We start from the raw sequence: 18,895 nt of genomic DNA on the forward strand, positions 1-18,895 counted from the left end.
GGTCAATGTAATGTTATTCTTGATCAATTTTATGAGCTTTCTATATTGTAGACCTTCACATTTAGTTTCCTTTCGATATTAGGCGTCTTATACAATTATTTATTGCGTAGACTGTAGTTCCTTATTCTCCGATTTCACATACCAATTTCATTAAACTCTGTTTACCCATTTTCTCGTGACTCGGCGCTGATATGGACTTAGTAATAAAAATCCAAATTCAGGAATATCTCTGTGATCATAGCCGGTACAGTAACAATGGATAAGACATAAATTATCGGAAATGTAATACTATATAACATTAGTTACGTAGTATTTATCGATACGACCACTAATAATATAAATATTTGAGAATTAAATTTTAGGAATTCCCGTAAACTACCATTTCAGTCAGTGTGAATACAATTATTTATGGCCTAGATTTTAGCGACTTACTCTGCTACTTTGCCCACCGATTTTCGTTGAACATTAATCAGAGTAGGGTCTGTTAATTAGATTGTAGGCCTTCCCATAAACTACCATTGCACTCAGCGTGAATACAATTATTTACGGTCTAGATTATAGCGACTTATTTCCCGACTTTACACACCAATTTTTATTGAGATACGTCCACTATTAATATACATATTCGAGAATTAAATTTTAATCCTTCCCCTAAACTACCATTTCAGTCTTCGTGAATAAAGATATTTATGGCCTAGATTGTAGTGACTTATTCCCCGACTTTATATACCGATTTTCATTAATTTATCTTCGGCCGTTTTCTCGTGATGCGTGTACATACATACATACATACATACATACAGACAGACAGACAGACAGACAGACAGACAGACAGACAGACAGACAGACAGACAGACAGACAGACAGACAGACAGACAGACAGACAGACAGACAGACAGACAGACAGACAGACAGGCAGACATACAGACAGACAGAAATTACGGAAAATTAAAAAGTGCATTTCCTTGTTACTGTGGACACGACTGATGCAGAAATACCATCTTTTTAAAATTCTGAGCAATGTACAGACAAACTTCATATTTTATATATACGGTATACATAGATAGAAGATAAAATATTATGTCGTATGAAATATTGATAAATAAACATGTTATTAATCTTTTTTTTAAGTAGAAACGAGAAAAGTTCAAAATGGGCACCGTATATAAGAACGGCAGCTTGACGCACATGTAAGATCGCAGGCGCCGTCTCTTTAGTGGAATTTCAAATCATTTCTATGATTCAACTGTTTCTTTGCAAGTCGAGCAAGTCATAGCAAGTCGGAGCAAGATTTTCAACAATTGACATCTTTAAAAACATGTGACTAGTTCGATTGTAATCACATTTATGACCACCTATTCTGCAAATTTTTAGCAGACTCTAGTCAAATACACGTGACAAGGCTTCAGTGTAATGTAATTCCTGGCGACCTCGTTGCATTTTACAAGAACTTGGATCAAAAAGTGTTTGCACGTACACATATTCTCAGGCATATTGCGCTGGATGTAGGGTTCGGCTTGAACAGCCAACATGGTGAAATCAAAGAAATGTCAGGTGTCATTCTAAATGCAGCATATTGTTATAATATTTTTGTAATTGTTGAATTGTTTGTATATCTCAGCCTTGGGGACCTGTCTAATTGATAATGCTATTAGTCATGTCGTCGGTATCAAAGTCTTCATATCTTTGCTTGAACTCTAATCTAAGAAGAAAATAACAGGTGTAAAACCCTCCGAAGATTGACAAAATCGGGTACGCTGTGTCGCGAGTGATTGTGGTGGTGATTATTGTTTTAAGAGAAAGTACAACTAGGCAGACATCCTCTACAACACTAATCAGAAAGAAAAACTTGTAGGGGTCCGACACTTCGATAAATGAAGGTATCAGCCAAAGAAAGAAGGTCGTGAAAATGAGACACCCTAGGTCTCCGTACGTAACACCGTCGCGTTCGGAAAAGGAGAGTTCACCAGTGGAGTTCGGGTAGATTAGATGAAAGCAATGAAGCTGGCACAAGTGCCAGGTCTCAAGTACGAGCGTCATCGTCGCCAACCCACACTTCGAAGTTAGGATCCCCGTTTAGTCGCCTCTTACGACAGGCAGGGGATACCGTGGATGTTATTCTAGACGCTTACCCGTGGGTTGTGGGGCTGCACGAAACATTAATTAGTTACTTATTGTTAAGGAAAGGAGACAATTTTCTTCGAGGAGCTTAAGTTAGGGGCAGAGTAGGCAGAGGGTGATGGGTTCACTTCTCACCCAGCCTAGGTCACTAACGCACAAATTGCAAATATCCCGATCAAACAAAGACATTTTGGTTACTCACATGTATAGGCCAATTCAACATCTTTTTAGTGATCACATACTTGGGCATTTACCATTTTATAAATATGAAGACAAATTAACTTTCCCTTGAAGAGGTTTCACGTTCAGTCCGCCTGCGTGGGTAGCGTGCAAGGGATCCCTGTTCCATTCCCGGCCGGGTCGAGGATTTTAACCTTCAACATTAGAATTCAACAAAGGTAGTGTGTCATCCTAACAGATGCGGAGGTGGCCTATCAGATGTCAAGACCAGGCTCTCTGGAGACCACTCACCATTATATTATTATTATTATTATTATTATTATTATTATTATTATTATTATTATTATTATTATTATTATTATTATTGTTATTATTATTATTATTATTATTTACATCGTTATGCCCTACTCAGGAGCACGGTTGAACTTGCTTAGCTGATGTGTTGGCCTTCTTTTCCTCCCAAAATCCTCTCGCTGAGCTTCTTCCAAGTTATAGTGGCTCTGGTGTTGGGTTTGTCTTCAAAGTGATGATTGTCGATTTTGGTTCTGAATTTACATCTGTCCTGTACAATGCCTTCTGAGATGTTGATTTCCTGGAGATCTGTTTCAATTTCACGAAGCCAGCTGTTCTTGGTTTTAGACGAAACAGCCAGGTTGAGAATTCTTTTAGTTAGCCTGTGTCCATAAAATTTCAATCGTCTTTTCCGAAAAGTGTGAGAAATTTTTTCAGAATGACAATATATCTCCTGGGATGATTTTTTCTCCAAACTCCATCTATACAAACTGGGCCAAAAATGTTTCGTAAAATTTTCCTTTCTTGTTTCTCAATGTCTTTGGTTAAAGATCCGCCACCAATGATTAAGGTTTCTGAGGCTTATCATTATTATTATTATTGTATTACGTTTCGCCTTCTGAGGAGCACGTATAATCATTACTTATCACTGGTTTTCTTGTTCTTCTTACCTTCCCAAAACTTTCTCGTCATTGGGCCTGTCTTCTTTCTTGCGTCCGTGCGTGTTTGAGTTTTGAATTCCTTCCTGTTGGGTAATGATGTTCTGCCTGTATGTTGCCAGTGGGTCATTTTGCGTGTCTACCAGCCAGCGTATTTTGGATTGTAGGGTTCCGGTGATGATGTAGAAGATATTCTTGGTCAAGCGAGAGTGGTCCATTTGTGCCATACGACCGCAGAATTGCTTACGGTTGAATTAATAAACGCGGGCGAAGCCGCGGGCACATTGTAGTTAGAAATTAAAGGCAAATTTTACAACTGACCACGATGTAATCACAAGGACAGCTAACGTCCAACTGAGCGCGCGAGTCTTTTTTATTTTTATTTTTTACGGGGGCCCCCGTAGCCCGCTCCCCCACCGTGACCATCGACTCAATCTACATGGCCTCCGACATGCAATTAATTTCTAAGAAGAAAGAGATAGCAAGGAAGAGTGGGAAAGTGATACAAGGAGTATCTGCCGGTTTTCGAGTTAGACTCGCTACCACGGCAAGAGTTTGTGTTGGTCGGATAGTGTTAAGGTGTGGTATAGAACCACATAGGCAGGAAAGAGAAATAGCCTACATGTAAAACCTGACATCTTGTGATAGCACATGCAAGGACGTGGGCTGGAAAAGTCCAGAGGTTGTGTTAGTTAGGAATATGTGTCATGCAATCATAACCATTTCCTTGCCATTGTCTGTTGTTATAGGGATCAGTCCTTCTTGTCACTCCCGGGTCGGCTCGGGTCCACTAGCGTCTGGACTCTGAGCTACAGGTTCGTCCCTTTGCCCAGCAGCTAGTGGTCCCTGGTGCCAAGTCTCCGTCTGGAGAGGGAGATTAAGAGCCAAGCCTTACTTGGTGCAAGGGGCTGTCTTCTTCCGCCTGGCGATGTCCCTCAGTGCGGTGTTGTTGGAACACACTTGTCACTGCAGATCTGCAACTATGCTAGGGTTATTAGTAACAGTAAATATATATATACAGGTGCTCGTTGGAGTGCCGGCTTGCTTGCCTGCTCTCATGTCCAGTGTTCTACCTAAATAAAAATAGTGGTGGAATAACACAAACAAATAAATAACTATATTAGTACTGCTGTCTTCGTTATAGGGCGCTGGCTGGTGTTCCGCTCCCGTGTCTCTTTCGAGGGGCGGAGGTGGATTGATTCGTCCTTGGCCGTTTGGCTGCGTTGCCGTCGTCTTCTCGTGTTGTGTTTCTTATCAACCTATCCTCGCCTGGTCCCTGGGATAAAGACAATTGTAATCAAAGGAGCATATTTACATAGGTACATGTCTGCAGTGTGCGGGTTTAAGTGTTGTTTAGGTGTGAGCTTGGGGAGGGGCCAGCTATCGGCCCCTTGTCCCCCCAACCCTGTGGTTGAACAGAATGTGTTTCGGTGTGGGGTACTTGATGTAAAGATCGACGCCGTAGCGTCCGATCCCGCTTACTTTGTGTACATGACTTGTGTACATAACTTTGTGTACATTCTTAGTGTTTGTTTACGTATGTAGTGCCTTATCGAGCAAACATTCGCAATATCGCGTAGTCGACGTATTGGTGTGGGGAAAGGGAGTCTGGCCGCTACCCGAATGCATTTATTTTGTATTCGTTCTAGCTTATCCAGGTTCGTCTTTGGAGTGAACCCCCAGGCTGGGGCTGCATACATGATTATTGGCCTAATTAAGGCCTTATACACGTTTATGTTTATACTGGATTTTTTGTTCAGTATAGGGTAGCTGGCTGAGTCTAACAGAGTATGCGTGTGACGTCAAATATTTAGCACATATTTTTCCTTACTTTGAAGCGCTATTTCATGAAAACTCCGTTTTAGATTTTACTTTTTTGCAACAGGTAGCCGTCTGTCAATTCAGACATTAAACACAATCGTAAGTTAAGTACTCTCGTTCAATCCAAACACTACAAGCTTCTTAAAACTTTTCTTTCACGTACCCGTTGTCGAGGAACCTAAGGTGGGACATTACGACCAAGGCGACTGCTGCCCTATGATGGGGCGTGACACGATCGTTACATACAAAGATTTACGGCCATCCGTCTCGAACGGTTTACACAGGAATCTTCTCACAATCTGCCAAAGTACCACTACTGGTTCGAGGAGATAACTGCAGTCTCCATAAACATGGAGGAGTAAAGAAAGGTTGAAAAGTGTTAACCGTACTTATGTTAAAGAACTATTTTCTTATATTACATAAATAATTACTGCACTTTACCCACTTCGCGGATACTAGGCATTAACAACGTAACAGCCCAGTTTTCGACTAGCAGCATTACATATACCACGCAAAAATGTCCCTTTTTAAACGAGTTTCAACCATGATTCAAATTAAAGTCATCGTTTCTCAGAAACCCGTGATGATTTTGGAAACATAAAATTCTACAATTTATAAACAATCTACCTGATGTTCCCGAGCTTCGCTGCGGAATTCTAGGTTAGTTAGTGCATCGCTCTTAACGTTATCCCAGAACCGTCACAGTGAAGTCACTTTACGCCTTATCTCATGTGAAGATTAGGTTAGGGAAGTTTCATTGTAATGACAGGCCCTCTTGTCTACTATCAGTCATAATCAAGTTTGGAGTTTTCATTATGATGGTAGGCCCACGTGCCTACTGCCAGTCAGAATCGAGTTGGGCAGTTTTCATTATAATCGCAGACACTCACTCTCCACCTGCCTTTTTAACATCCTCAGAAAGAATGTCGTTGTGGTTTCCCAACTGAAATCAACATAGGTCATTACAATGAAGGCAGTACGAATGTCGCGATTAAAAGCAATGTTATCATATAAAATACTCGACCAAATGATAAACCGCACCCCAATTTCTCACTTTTAACGAATAGTAATTCGCTGCCGACCTAACAGTCCAAAGTTCCAGAGTTGGAATGACCAGGCCGCAGACAGCTGTGAACACTCCTACGTCATTATTCCTTTAAGTCTGCACGCTGCTCATTCCAATCAGCGCCTCACGGTAGAGATCAAATAACTGGAATACTATGATGAACCAGTGTGTTACGTACCAGCTGTATCCGAAAATGTATGAACCAGAGGAATGCCATACTAAAGAAGAAATTTAACGCCCCAGCTACTTCCCGCCAATATTCAGGCAGATTGTTATAATCGGTACGCAGCAATAATCCCATCTATCGGAGATGAGTGGCAACAACAGACACAAAGCACATCACAACAAACAATGGTCAATGTAATGTTATTGTTGATCAATTTTAAGAGCTTTCAATGATTGTAGGCCTTCATATTTCGTTTTCTTCTGACTCTGCGATATTAAGGCATCTAACGTAAAGGGAATCCTCCTTGCTTTCGTCATAAGTTTTATTGTATTATAATTATCAACAAATACATCGCAAACGGGAAATATCCCGGGGACAATGGTCACTTACAGTAGTGTAATAATAAAGTAAAATTAACATAATTACCCAACAAACAAACAAACAAACAAACAAACAAACAAACAAACAAACAAACAAACAAACAAACAAACAAACAAACAAACAAACAAACAAACAAACAAACAAACAAACAAACAACAAGAGCAAGCAATTCCATGGAAAGAAAGTAAGACAAGAAATACTACTACCGAGCTCGATAGCTGCAGTCGCTTAAGTGTGGCCAGTATCCAGTATTCGGGAGATAGTAGGTTCGAACCCCACTGTCGGCAGCCCTGAAAATGGTTTTCCGTGGTTTCCCATTTTCACACCAGGCAAATGGTGGGGCTGTACCTTAATTAAGGATACGGCCGCTTCCTTCCCACTCTTAACCCTTTCCTGACCCATCGTCGCCGTAAGACCTAACTGTGTCGGTGCGACGTAGAGCCAGTAGCAAAAAAATAAAAAAATAATAGTTGGTACTAATCTATAGAACCATTGGAGGAGGGTACAAAGAAAACAGGTTCGATTCCCGGCTCTGCCACGAAATTTGAAAAGTGGTACGAGGGCTGGAACGGGGTCCACTCAGCCTCGGGAGGTCAACTGAGTAGAGGCGGGTTCGATTCCCACCTCAGCCATCCTGGAAGTGGTTTTCTGTGGTTTCCCACTTCTCCTCCAGGCGAATGCCGGGATGGTACCTAACTTAAGGCCACGGCCGCTTCCTTCCCTCTTCCTTGCCTATCCCTTCCAATCTTCCCATCCCTCCACAAGGCCCCTGTTCAGCATAGCAGGTGAGGCCGCCTGGGCGAGGTACCGGTCATTCTCCCCAGTTGTATCCCCCGACCACGAGTCTGAAGCTCCAGGACACTGCCCTTGAGGCGGTACAGGTGGGATCCCTCGCTGAGTCCGAGGAGAAAACCAACAATGGAGGGTAAACAGATTAAGAAAGAAAGAAAGAAAGAAGAAGTATGAGATGTGGTAAGGTAAGGGTATATTCCGCCCGAAGGCAGGTCCGAACCTCTGCAGAGGTGTGCCTGAGCCGGAGTTTATGTACGGTAGAGTGGCCAGTTCCTTTCTGCTCCTCCATTCCCTTACTGCCACCAAAAGCGCGTGGCAACCCATCCGAAACTTGACCACGCCCAATGTTGCATAACTTCGGAGATCTCACGGGATCCGGTGTTTCAACACGGCTACGGCCGTTTATAGGATATGAATGATCGGAAATTTAATTGTTTACAACTTCAGTTATGTAGTATTTATCGATATTGGAGAATAACATTTTAGACCTTTCCCTAAACTACCATTTCATTCAGCGTGAAAAAAAAATTAGACTGCCTCTGTGGTGTAGTGGTTAGCGTGATTAGCTGCCACGCCCGGAGGTCCGGGTTCGATTCCCGGCTCTGCCACGAAATTTGAAAAGTGGTACGAGGGCTGGAACGGGGTCCACTCAGCCTCGGGAGGTCAACTGAGTAGAGGTGGGTTCGATTCCCACCTCAGCCATCCTGGAAGTGGTTTTCCGTGGTTTCCCACTTCTCCTCCAGGCAAATGCCGGGATGGTACCTAACTGAAGGCCACGGCCGCTTTCTTCCCTCTTCCTTGCCTGTCCCATCCAAACTCCCCATCCCTCCACAAGGCCCCTGTTCAGCATCGCAGGTGAGGCCGCCTGGGCGAGGTACTGGTCATTCTCCCCAGTTGTATCCCCGACCCAAAGTCTGAAGCTCCAAGACACTGCCCTTGAGGCGGTAGAGGTGGGATCCCTCGCTGAGTCCGAGGGAAAAACCGACCCTGGAGGGAAAACAGATTAAGAAGAAGAAGAAGTGAAAAAATTATATATAGCCTAGATTGTAGTGCCTCATTCACCAACCGGTTTCCATTAAATTCCCTCGTGATGCGCGTGCAGACAGACAGACAGACAGACAGAGAGACAGACAGACAGACAGAGATGACGGAAAATTAGAAAGTGCATTTCCTAGTTACCGTGGACATGTCCGATACAGGAAAACCTTTCTTTTAAAATTCTGATCAATACACAGACAAAACTCTTATTTTACATGTACACATTGGAGAGATGTTAAATACAGAACAAAAATAGCCAAAACAGGTGGTTGTGGGTTCGTATCCCATTAGTGTGAAGTTGATTGTAATATATAGTGAACACGTATGTTTATTTCGAGAGATAGTGTGTACGTTGGGAAGTGAATTGGACGTTCTGTTCTGGTTGCAGGAGGACATCGAGGTCATCCCCTACATGCCACACCCATGGAGTGGAGGTGAACTAGCTCTAGAGTGCGGAAAGGCAGCTGCAGCATCTCTTATTGCAGCAGATATCAAATTCAAGAGAATTGTACATGCTGGTGATTCTACTTCCGGAGGCGGAGGTCTTGTAGATGTGGGTGTCAACGCCGCAGTTCTTAGTGATAATGGTGCTAAAAACAGCAACGGTGGAGGTAATACAGGACTCGTGAACGTACTAGCTGATGTCAATGTTCTAAATAGTGGCGGCGGGGGAGGAAGACCAGGACGCTCATGTAGGTGCTACGTGTGCGGTTATTTCGGTAGAAGAAGTGGAGGCGGTCTAATTACTCTTGAAATACTAATAAATATAATCAGTCAGGGAGGTGGTGATAACGAATTCACTTGTTACTGCACCGACTCTATTATGCCGGGCAGTGGTGGCTCGGGTGGAAATGGTAGTCTACTGACCGTTGTTTTGTTACTGAGAATCCTTGGCGGAGGAGGTGGACGAGGAGGTGGGCGTGGATTCATTTGGTGCGATCCTGCTAAAGGGGGTAGAGGTATAATTGGTGACAATGGAAACTCTCTTCTTGATCTTGGTCTTGACGTGCATGCACTAGGTCTAGCCAATGTGGGGGCTAACGTAGGTGTTGGAGGAACTGGTGGGGGTGGCGTCGGTGGCGTCGGTGGCGTCGGTGGAAACTGTAAAGTCGTGTGTAAACAGAACCAGGGTGTAATCGGCGGAGGTGTTGGTGGAGTCACTTATCAGGGAGGTGTTGGCATACCTGGTGGCGGTATTCATTCACCATATCTTGGAGGTGGTGGCATACCTGATGGGGGTATTCATGTACCACATCCCGGAGGTACTGGCATACCTGGTGGCGGTATTCATGCACCACATTCCGGAGGTACTGGCATAGCTGGTGGCGGTATTCATCCAGTAGGCTGCGGATGCAACAGTTGCAAGCACCATGGGCCAGGTCATGCTCCATATGGCGATTACCATGGCTTCTGTGGTTGCGATGATAATTACTGCAATGATCACGACAAACACGTCAACCTGGACTTATTCCAGCCAGATCATCCTTACGACTATGTCGTGAACCATGTATTTAATATCTTTACTTACCCGTCCAAAGGCCACAAGAAGGTGAAGTTAATTAAGCATGTGCGGTGCAAGTCAGGCTCGGACTGCTCTAAACGCAGCGCCTATTATCCCAAACATTCATACGAAGATCATTCTGATATTCATGATGGACTACACCCCGTCCTCTACGACACCCACCAAGCGAAATATTAGTTATTCCTAGGGGACGTCAACTACAGATGTTTCCGGACCTGAACGACATTACAGCAAACACTACATTTTACTGTAACTGCAAATTAACTGACGTGAAAGAGACGTTTCGTGTTTCAGAACCTAACAATTTACGCAAATCTGAGTCAGCTTGTGTTTAAAATAGGATTTCTTCAAAATTCCAGTGAGTGGACCTAAAAGATCTATAATTTTGATTTGACAACTGAAAAAAAAAAAGATTATAATTTACATCTTTCAAGAAGTCCTTACCCGAAATTAAATATCATCGAGGTAATATAAGTATTTTATTTTGAAACTGCAACCATTTTTATGATTATACTTGTACATACGTGAATGGAACTAAATTTTCTTCTATAGATGTGTGTATACATGCCTGACGTATTACAGGTTTATACACGCAAGAAGAACTCGACTGTGCCGTGTGCAGCATTACCCAATAGAACAATTGAACCACATTCTTTTACTACTATGGGGGGTTTATCCCGTTCTCTTTTATAACGTACTCATTAGATTTGAGGTTCTGACACGAGATGAACCATACAACCTTTCTGAAAGCACGCCCTAATGCAAGTGCAGGAGTTTGGACATAATATTAACCAACAATACCTACAAACATAAATGTAGTGTGTAGGAAACTCCAGACGGAATACAAATTTTACAATGTTGCAATGTCGTTAAGGTTCCCCTACAAATCGCAGAATGAATGTTGCACAAAGCGGACTGCTCGTCACTAATTCGTGGTCAATGGACTTGGCACGTGTCGCTAGCAACAGAAAGTACTTCAAATGACTTACAACCCTCTGAACCTTAGATATCTGCAAGGTAGATTAGGGACACTTACAACCCGAAGCTGGTTGTCTGCAAGGCCATCTCCAACAAAACATTTACCGCGCATCACTCAGCATTACGCTGCACGCGGTACGGAAAAAGCCCGTTTGTTTCCATTTCCACAATAATTGCTTCTTAGGATAACTCAAATATTTCTTCATGTGTGCTCTGCCGCCACTGATACTGACTGAAACATTGATCAGAAAACTTACAAAACTTTCCTGATAATAAACTGCATTTTGTGGCGTGAGATGAATCACATCTTAGTTTTTGCACGGACCATGTCTGTTCGGGTTTATCAATTTCATATTACGGTAAGCAGTTCCTATTAAAGACTACAAGGGAAACATTCCTTTAAGCTCAGTAAACGTTGGCGTTGTCATTTATGTTTCAATGTACGAGATTGTTTCTCACAACACAGCTTTACCTCATGCCTTTCAATAATTCTGTAATAGGAGTTGTTTACTACAGGACAGGAAAAGTAGCCACCGGGTCTGAGGCACCTCCTACAATCATTGATCAACCTGGTGGATCAGCTTGTCCTCTGACGTGTCCTATATAATTGTTTTGTATAAAGTTAGAACTTCAGTTTAGCCTTACCTCTGTGTACAACAAGGCAGGACTGCGAAGTAAATGTTAACTTCCACAATGTTGACTGTCAACATTTACAATAAAAGTTTGAAAAAATGGAATGAGTTTATTGAAGAGAAATTCCCTATGTTCCTCTTTGACTAGTTCCTTCGCTGATTATTAACTTCTTCAATTCCGTAAGAGTATGAAAATGCCTTTACCTTTCTTTAACCCCTACATGGGGTTGTTAATAACGCGGCCCACATTTTGGCATATTATCGATATGAGGTATCTACTGCCTAAAGACTCGATAAAGAACCTTGGAATAAATTCAGGTAAGTATTTAAGTTGCTGAGAACAAGTAACGCCGATTCATCACAGCACTTGGAAATTGTTTGTTCAGGGATTAATACTCCCAATACTCATGGCCTACACCAGATGTTTTCAAACTTTAAATGTACACCCACGACAAAAATCTTTAAGTGGTAGATTTAAAAATATGAGTACCTGGCTAATTATTAAGATATTTTAATTGATTATAAGCCATTCGTTTAAATACACATGGTAAATATGACGAGATTGTGAAGTTAAATATATTTTTATGCCCCATCACAAGAAATGTAAGAACGTCTCTGTATACAGCAATACAATGATGAAGTAACACGGGACACCCTGTTTGTATGAAAGTTTCACAAAACGCTAGATTTTAGCCTCAGTATCAAATTAATAAATGAGGATGAGAAATGTTCGATTTTAATCCTGGAATTCAGACATTGCAAACCATGTCTGACACAGGTTTCTGATGTGTCGTAGTCCACGTAAAACTTTCAAGTGAAGCTTGGTTTGTAATATACATATTTCACTTTCGTCTTACTTATTTCCATATATGTATTTTTCCCGGAAGGCTCCGCTAAAAGTGTCAGTCGTACTGCTAGGGGTACGTGTATCACACTGCTCTAGACTTCAGAATGTCTGCGCTGGATGTTCCATTCCATTCCATTAAATTTACTTTTAAATGACTGTATTGTACATTAAATTGGTGTACAAAAACTTTTTGTCTGCTACTGAGGAAATTTCAACTATTTTATGTTTAATAACAACACACAATGTGAGTTTCAGGGTTATTTCTTACAATCACCAGATGACATAGGTAATGGATATATACTCTCAGGAAAGGGCTAAATCTAATTTGGAATTTAGGAATAATGATCGGTTAAACGAAATAGGCGTACTTACTATGCAAGATATAACGATATCACCTAAAATCGAAGAATTCGACAAGACTTGATGACATTCCCCCATATACATTTTTAATAGTGGCAGCTATTTTTTATTTAAATACATAGCATACTTACAACGTTAGGTGTTTTACACGCCTTCAAAGTAAACACGACCATTGTGCAGCACTCGTTCCCAGCGATGCGGAAGCCGTTGAATGCCGTTGAGAGCGCCGGTTCTCTGGAGGTACGGGACGGAGCGGTCGGTGGCCTGGAGATTGGCATCCACTGTGCAGAAGCGGACCCCTCGAAGTGGTGCTTTAATTTCAGGGATGAGATCGTAGTCGCAGGGGCTGAGATCTGGAGAATACGTGGGGCGGTGAAGCACTTCCCATCCCCAGTGATTGAACAAATCAGTCACAGCTCCTGCTGCATGCGGCCTTGCATTGTCATGCAGAATGATGGGTGGGTTATTCAGGAAGTGTCCTCGTTTTCTTCTTAGCGACGCTACCAGGTTCGTTTGCAAAAATGCACAGCAACACTCCGTATTAATGATGCGTCCTCGGGAAGCTATATGCTTTAAGATATGACCATCCCAGTCGTAGGCAACGATCAGCATGACCTTCACATTGGTTCTGGTCGGCCGAACCGTTACTTTTCGCGGTGACCCTTGATGACGCCACTCGTTTGATTGGCGTTTCGGCTGCGGTTCATGAGCTCTGGCCCAGATCTCGTCAATAGCGATTATCCGCCGTAAGAAGGCCTCACCTCGCGTTCATAGCGCTCCAAATGCGTACGAGCTGCAACATTCCCTCAGTCATTTTTGATGTTCGGTCAAATCATGTGGAACCCATTTGGAGGCGATTTTCCGCATTCCCAGCCTCTTCTTCAGGATTTGTAGCACAGTCGAAGGCGCCAGTCCTGTATCGCTCACCAATTCACGTATTGTGGTGTTCCCTTCCGCCAGCACTAATGCGTTCACATTCTGCACATCGTCATCACTTACTGCAGGATGACCAGGTCGCTGCATGTCTGTCACATTTTTTCGTCCGTCTTTGAGGGCCTTGATCCACCATGATACAGTATGCAAGCGTCTTCCACTCCTTTCTAACACTGCCTTGCATTGCGACATCTAGCACATTCAATTTTCAGCTCCTCTGATCTTGCTTCGAAATCATCACAGCTGTACTCCACGAGCGCGCGCTCAAAACTGCGTTCTTGTGGTGTAGCTGCACACGTGCAGGGCGAGTTCAATTGCGCTAAGGAGGATGGGTATCTCAGGTATACATTATATTGCCTGGCCACGTTTCACGGCATTGTTGCGGTGTAGTTGCCACTATTAAAAAATCAACCCGTGTATTTTGAAACGTTGCAGAGAAGTATTAGTATATTCTTTGATCATTCTCTTCAACCGAATTGTTCAGACATTCCCCGACGTGTGGAAACATACCAAGGTTACTCGCTTATATAAAACTGGAGATATAAAATTTTCAGTAATTGTAGACCTGTTACTGTTGTTTGTGGCCCAAACAAAATTTTTGAAAATATTTTGTACAGGCAGATTTTGGTCATATTAGAAATAGTATATCACCGAGAAAACCCGCAATAATAAATATTTGTAAACTTTACTGAATATGTATTCGCCAGCTTAGATGAATATATACAGACTGATGTAATTTACACGAATTTTCAGAAAGCTTTCAACAAGGGTAATCATTGCTTAATAAATAAATTTTCTTCCCTTGGATTTTTAACTACATTGCATGACTTGTTGATATCGTATTTGAAGGATAGAACTCAGATTATAAATTACACAGGTCGTATATCTTCCAACTTTGATGTGAATTCAGGAGTTCCCTAAGGTTCTAACTTGGGCCCATTGCCATTCCTTATTCTTGTTATGTGTTTCTAAAACAATATCTGACTGTCATCAACTTCAAAACGATTTATATTCTCCTGTAGACTGGAACAAAAGAATAAGTTAAATTGTAATATATATAAGCTTGTTGTAATAACATTTATTCCGAGGAAACGGAAGATATGCAATGGATACTGAGATATTAACTCGTGTTAATACGAACATGGATTAAGGAATAACATTCAATGAATATTTTAGATTTTACGACCATATTAAAAAGATACGAATAATTCTCTGAAAATGTTCGGTTTTATTATATGGAATTTCGTCCAAAGACACTCTTAACTTTGTTTAACTCATTTGTAAGGTCCACACTTGAGTATGGCTCAATTATATGGAACCCAATCACCACAAGGAATATCAATCTTATTGGGAGTGCTCAAAACAATGTTTTAAATTCATGACTTGTAAAATCACAGGAACCTTAATAAATTATTCAAGTATACCAAAAGAACATCGTGTGAATAGCTTGTGTCACAGACGAAATTGCGAAGATTTGACTTTCCTATATATAAATAATTAATTATAAAATTGATGATACCGAGCTCGATAGCTGCAGTCGCTTAAGTGCGGCCAGTATCCAGTATTTGGGAGATAGTAGGTTCGAACCCCACTGTCGGCAGCCCTGAAAATGGTTTTCCGTGGTTTCCCATTTTCACACCAGGCAAATGCTGGGGCTGTACCTTAATTAAGGCCACGGCCGCTTCCTTCCCGCTCCTAGCCCTTCCCTGTTCCACCGTCGCCATAAGACCTATCTGAGTCGGTGCGACGTAAAGCAACTAGCAAAATTGATGACTCAAATATGTTGCAGTCAGTCAATTTCTATGCACCACAGAAACTAAGTCGTCCTAGATATACCTTCCTTCTATCAAAGGCTAAGACTGAAATTCACAGGAACTCCCAAATTAACAGAGCAATGAGACTTTACAATAATACACGTGTTCCTCCCGACGTTGATATTTTAGTATGAGAGAAGCTGCATGAAATTCGTCGTGTAACACTGTACTTCTGAATATAATTTAATAGATTATGAAGAAATTTAATAAAGACAAAAATTAGTATAAATGTTGTAAACCATATTATTAAATGTATTGAATCCCAAGTGAATTATCTTATTCTGTTGTTTTAAGTATTATACTAAATGTTAATTAGTATTTATTAATACTGCAATGTAATATTAGTCATAACCTTTTGGTTATTTAATGTTACGTGTGTCACTGGAAGTAATTTTAAAATTATTCTAGCTATATTTATTTAACATCTAAGTAAACGTCGCAATTGGCTCTCATGATCTGTTATGTTCACAATAAATAAATAAATAAATAAATAAATAAATAAATAAATAAATAAATAAATAAATAAATAAATAAATAAATAAATAAATACCAGGAATCAACCTGGGAAGAGTCCTTGTGACTCTGGGCATATGGTAGTGAAATGCGTCGTTGCCAAGCTCCTGCAACAATAATATATTGGGTTCAGTACGAGAACCCAACTAGCCTCTTTCACTACAACTCCAGCACGTAACGTACAAGAGGTGCCCCCTGTTAAGCTGAGCAACCCAGTGGAAGGTTGGGTAACCAATCCCAGCGGGAAGCTGGGTCAGTGAACCGATCAGTGCTGGGGTCTTCAGGGCTTACAACCTTGATAGTTAAAAATCACGTTACCTTCGGGTAACCCCACTAAACGTTTTTGTAACTCTGGAAACATGAAACAAACGACTAATTGGAAATCTACCCCAGGTGATAACAAATCCACCCCCACTCACAGTGAGGCAAGCAGGCCATCGGATTCTGGGGAGCCTGCATCTTCAACAATCCGGCAACGATAAACATTAATTCCCTCCTACAAACGGGAAAAGTGGAACATACATTGAACGTCCTAACGAAACACAACATCCTTATAATGGCATTGCAGGTGACAGGATTTACTGATGAAGAACTTTTTGAGTCATAAGACTTCAGAATCTCTAAGGGACAGCCAGGTCAGAGAGTGATGAAGAATATGCCTCACCTGGGTACAGGCTTCATAGTCAACAATAAAATTATCAACTCCATTATTTCCTTATAATCACCAAATGGGAGAACGTCCACTATAGTCTTCAGAAGTCTCAACAAAGCTTACACGATTGTTAACTTCCACGCACCTACCAATGATACTAATAAGAGTGATATTGAAAATGTTGAATCCTTTTGGGAAGATCTGAAAGAGACAATCGATAAGATTCCAGAACATCTCGTGATCATCTTGATGGGGGACGTCAGTGCCCTGATTGGCAAGGAACGAAGTTACAGGAATATAGTCTAAGAATACCCAGCCCACAAGAGAACCAACTGCAATGGTGAGAGGCTGATCAGTCTGTGTAAGAATCAACCTTGTTCTTAAATCTACAGCATTCAGACACCTCCCCCGAAAAGCCAAGAGCTGGAGCTGGAGGTGTCCCATTCCCTTGCTAGGAGAGTACCAGCTAGATCACGTTGCCATCAATGGAAGGAATAGCAAGGAAATAATGAATGTCAAGGTATTGAGCGGTGCCAATATCGATTCAGACCACTACCTATCTTTGGTCAAAGCAAATTTCATTCCACTCACGAAGTGCAGATGTAACAACTGCACCAGATCCAGAATCCCAAAATTTAATCCAGGCCATTTGAAAGACATCAACTTTAGTATGGTCCTAAGCAATAATCAGAATAAAAAAGATTGGCCCAATCTACAGAAGGCACTGATAGATGCAGAAACAGAAACCATCCTTGCAACCAGAAGGAGTAAGCACCCAAGGTGAACGCCGACATGTGATAAGACAATAGAGGAGAGAAGACAGGCATGCGTGAAATAGAACTGCAACAAAAGCACGGAAAATCATACAGCCTTTCTAACAATAAGAAAGAACACGGCCAAAACCATCAGAAATGCTAAGAGGCAATATAACAACGACATCATAGATCAGGCAGAGAAAGACTTTCAAAGGAACAACACCCGTAACTTACACAAAACTGTAAAATTTCAGACAAACGCTTACTCAGCCTCAACACGTCACCTTCCGGGACCAGACTGAGAACTGGAAATGAACAAAGAAAATTTTACTACAGCAAAATATTTTGATGACTTCCTCAATGCAGAAGAACCCGAGGAAAAAAATACAATTTCAACCCAAAAATGTTACTAAACCTGACTCCCTTCCTCCTGCCAAAGAAGAAATCAAACAGATCATCTCTGAACTAAAATCTAATAGAGCAGCAGACGAATTGAAGAATTATGGAAACATGCAGATGAAGAGTCAACTGGCAGTATTCACAGGATCATAACTGACATCTGGACTACAGAAACACTACCAAGGGATTGGACTTCAGCTATTATCCACCCGCTGCACAAGAAAGGAGACAAGTTAGACCCTAACAACTATGCAGGGATCTCTATCCTATCAGTGACTTACAAAATCTTCTCCAAAGCATTGCTTAAAAAGTGCTTTAAAATTAGACCCCTGCATAGAAGAGTATCAAGCTGGATTTAGGAAGTCAAGGTCATGCACAGGAGAAGAGGAGAAAAGAGAGCCTCAGAACTATCTTTACCTACAAAAACCTCAGCGCCTCACCCTATGTAGCAATTTTCGTTGACTTCCAGAAGGCCTACGACTCGGTAGACAGACAGTCCCTCTTTGGGACGTTAACTGGACTGGGACTGAATAAGAAGACTTTGAATCTTGTGAAGGCTACTATTTGTCCAAAGGCAAATTCAGAGGGGCATTATCAAAAAGCTTCGAGTTCAAAACAGGTGTTAGATAAGAAGATGGTTTGTCCCCCATCCTGTTTAGCTATCTGCTAGAGAAGGTCATTCGGGAATGGACGAAAACACTAGCTGACAAGTCTGGACTAAATATCAGCTACAAAAATAGACAAGTTAACAGTCACTTGCTTAGCCTTGTAGATGACCTCACACACTTAGATTGAAGTATGGAAGAGGCTACGTACCAGCTACCCTCCCTCGAACGCACAGCAGCTAAAATAGGGCTGAAGATCGCTGTCAACAAAACAGAATTTCTGACCAACATCAGAGAAGCACGCAACTTCATTTCCTTGGGAGACAAAATAATACGAAAGGCAAACTCATTCAAATATCTTGGAGAATGG

At 41.6% G+C, this 18,895-nt stretch overlaps 1 protein-coding gene across 2 annotated transcripts in view; it reads left to right on the forward strand.

Annotated features, from left to right (window-relative positions):
• The window catches only part of LOC137496972 (PE-PGRS family protein PE_PGRS30-like), a 39,469-nt gene extending 27,717 nt beyond the window's left edge, over nt 1-11,752 (forward strand). Inside the window, exons 1-2 of one of the 2 annotated variants that reach the window (XM_068225196.1) lie at nt 4,415-4,570; nt 8,904-11,752. In XM_068225196.1, coding sequence (XP_068081297.1) covers nt 8,928-10,214 — 1,287 coding nt within the window. In that variant the 5' untranslated portion in view covers nt 4,415-4,570; nt 8,904-8,927 and the 3' untranslated portion in view covers nt 10,215-11,752. Of the gene's footprint in view, nt 1-4,414; nt 4,571-8,903 lie in introns of those variants that run through there. The other variant, XM_068225195.1, reaches the window with a different exon arrangement.
• Nucleotides 11,753-18,895: the final 7,143 nt, after the last annotated feature.

This window comes from Anabrus simplex, chromosome 1 (genome assembly GCF_040414725.1).
Source record: "Anabrus simplex isolate iqAnaSimp1 chromosome 1, ASM4041472v1, whole genome shotgun sequence".
NCBI lineage: Eukaryota > Metazoa > Arthropoda > Insecta > Orthoptera > Tettigoniidae > Anabrus > Anabrus simplex.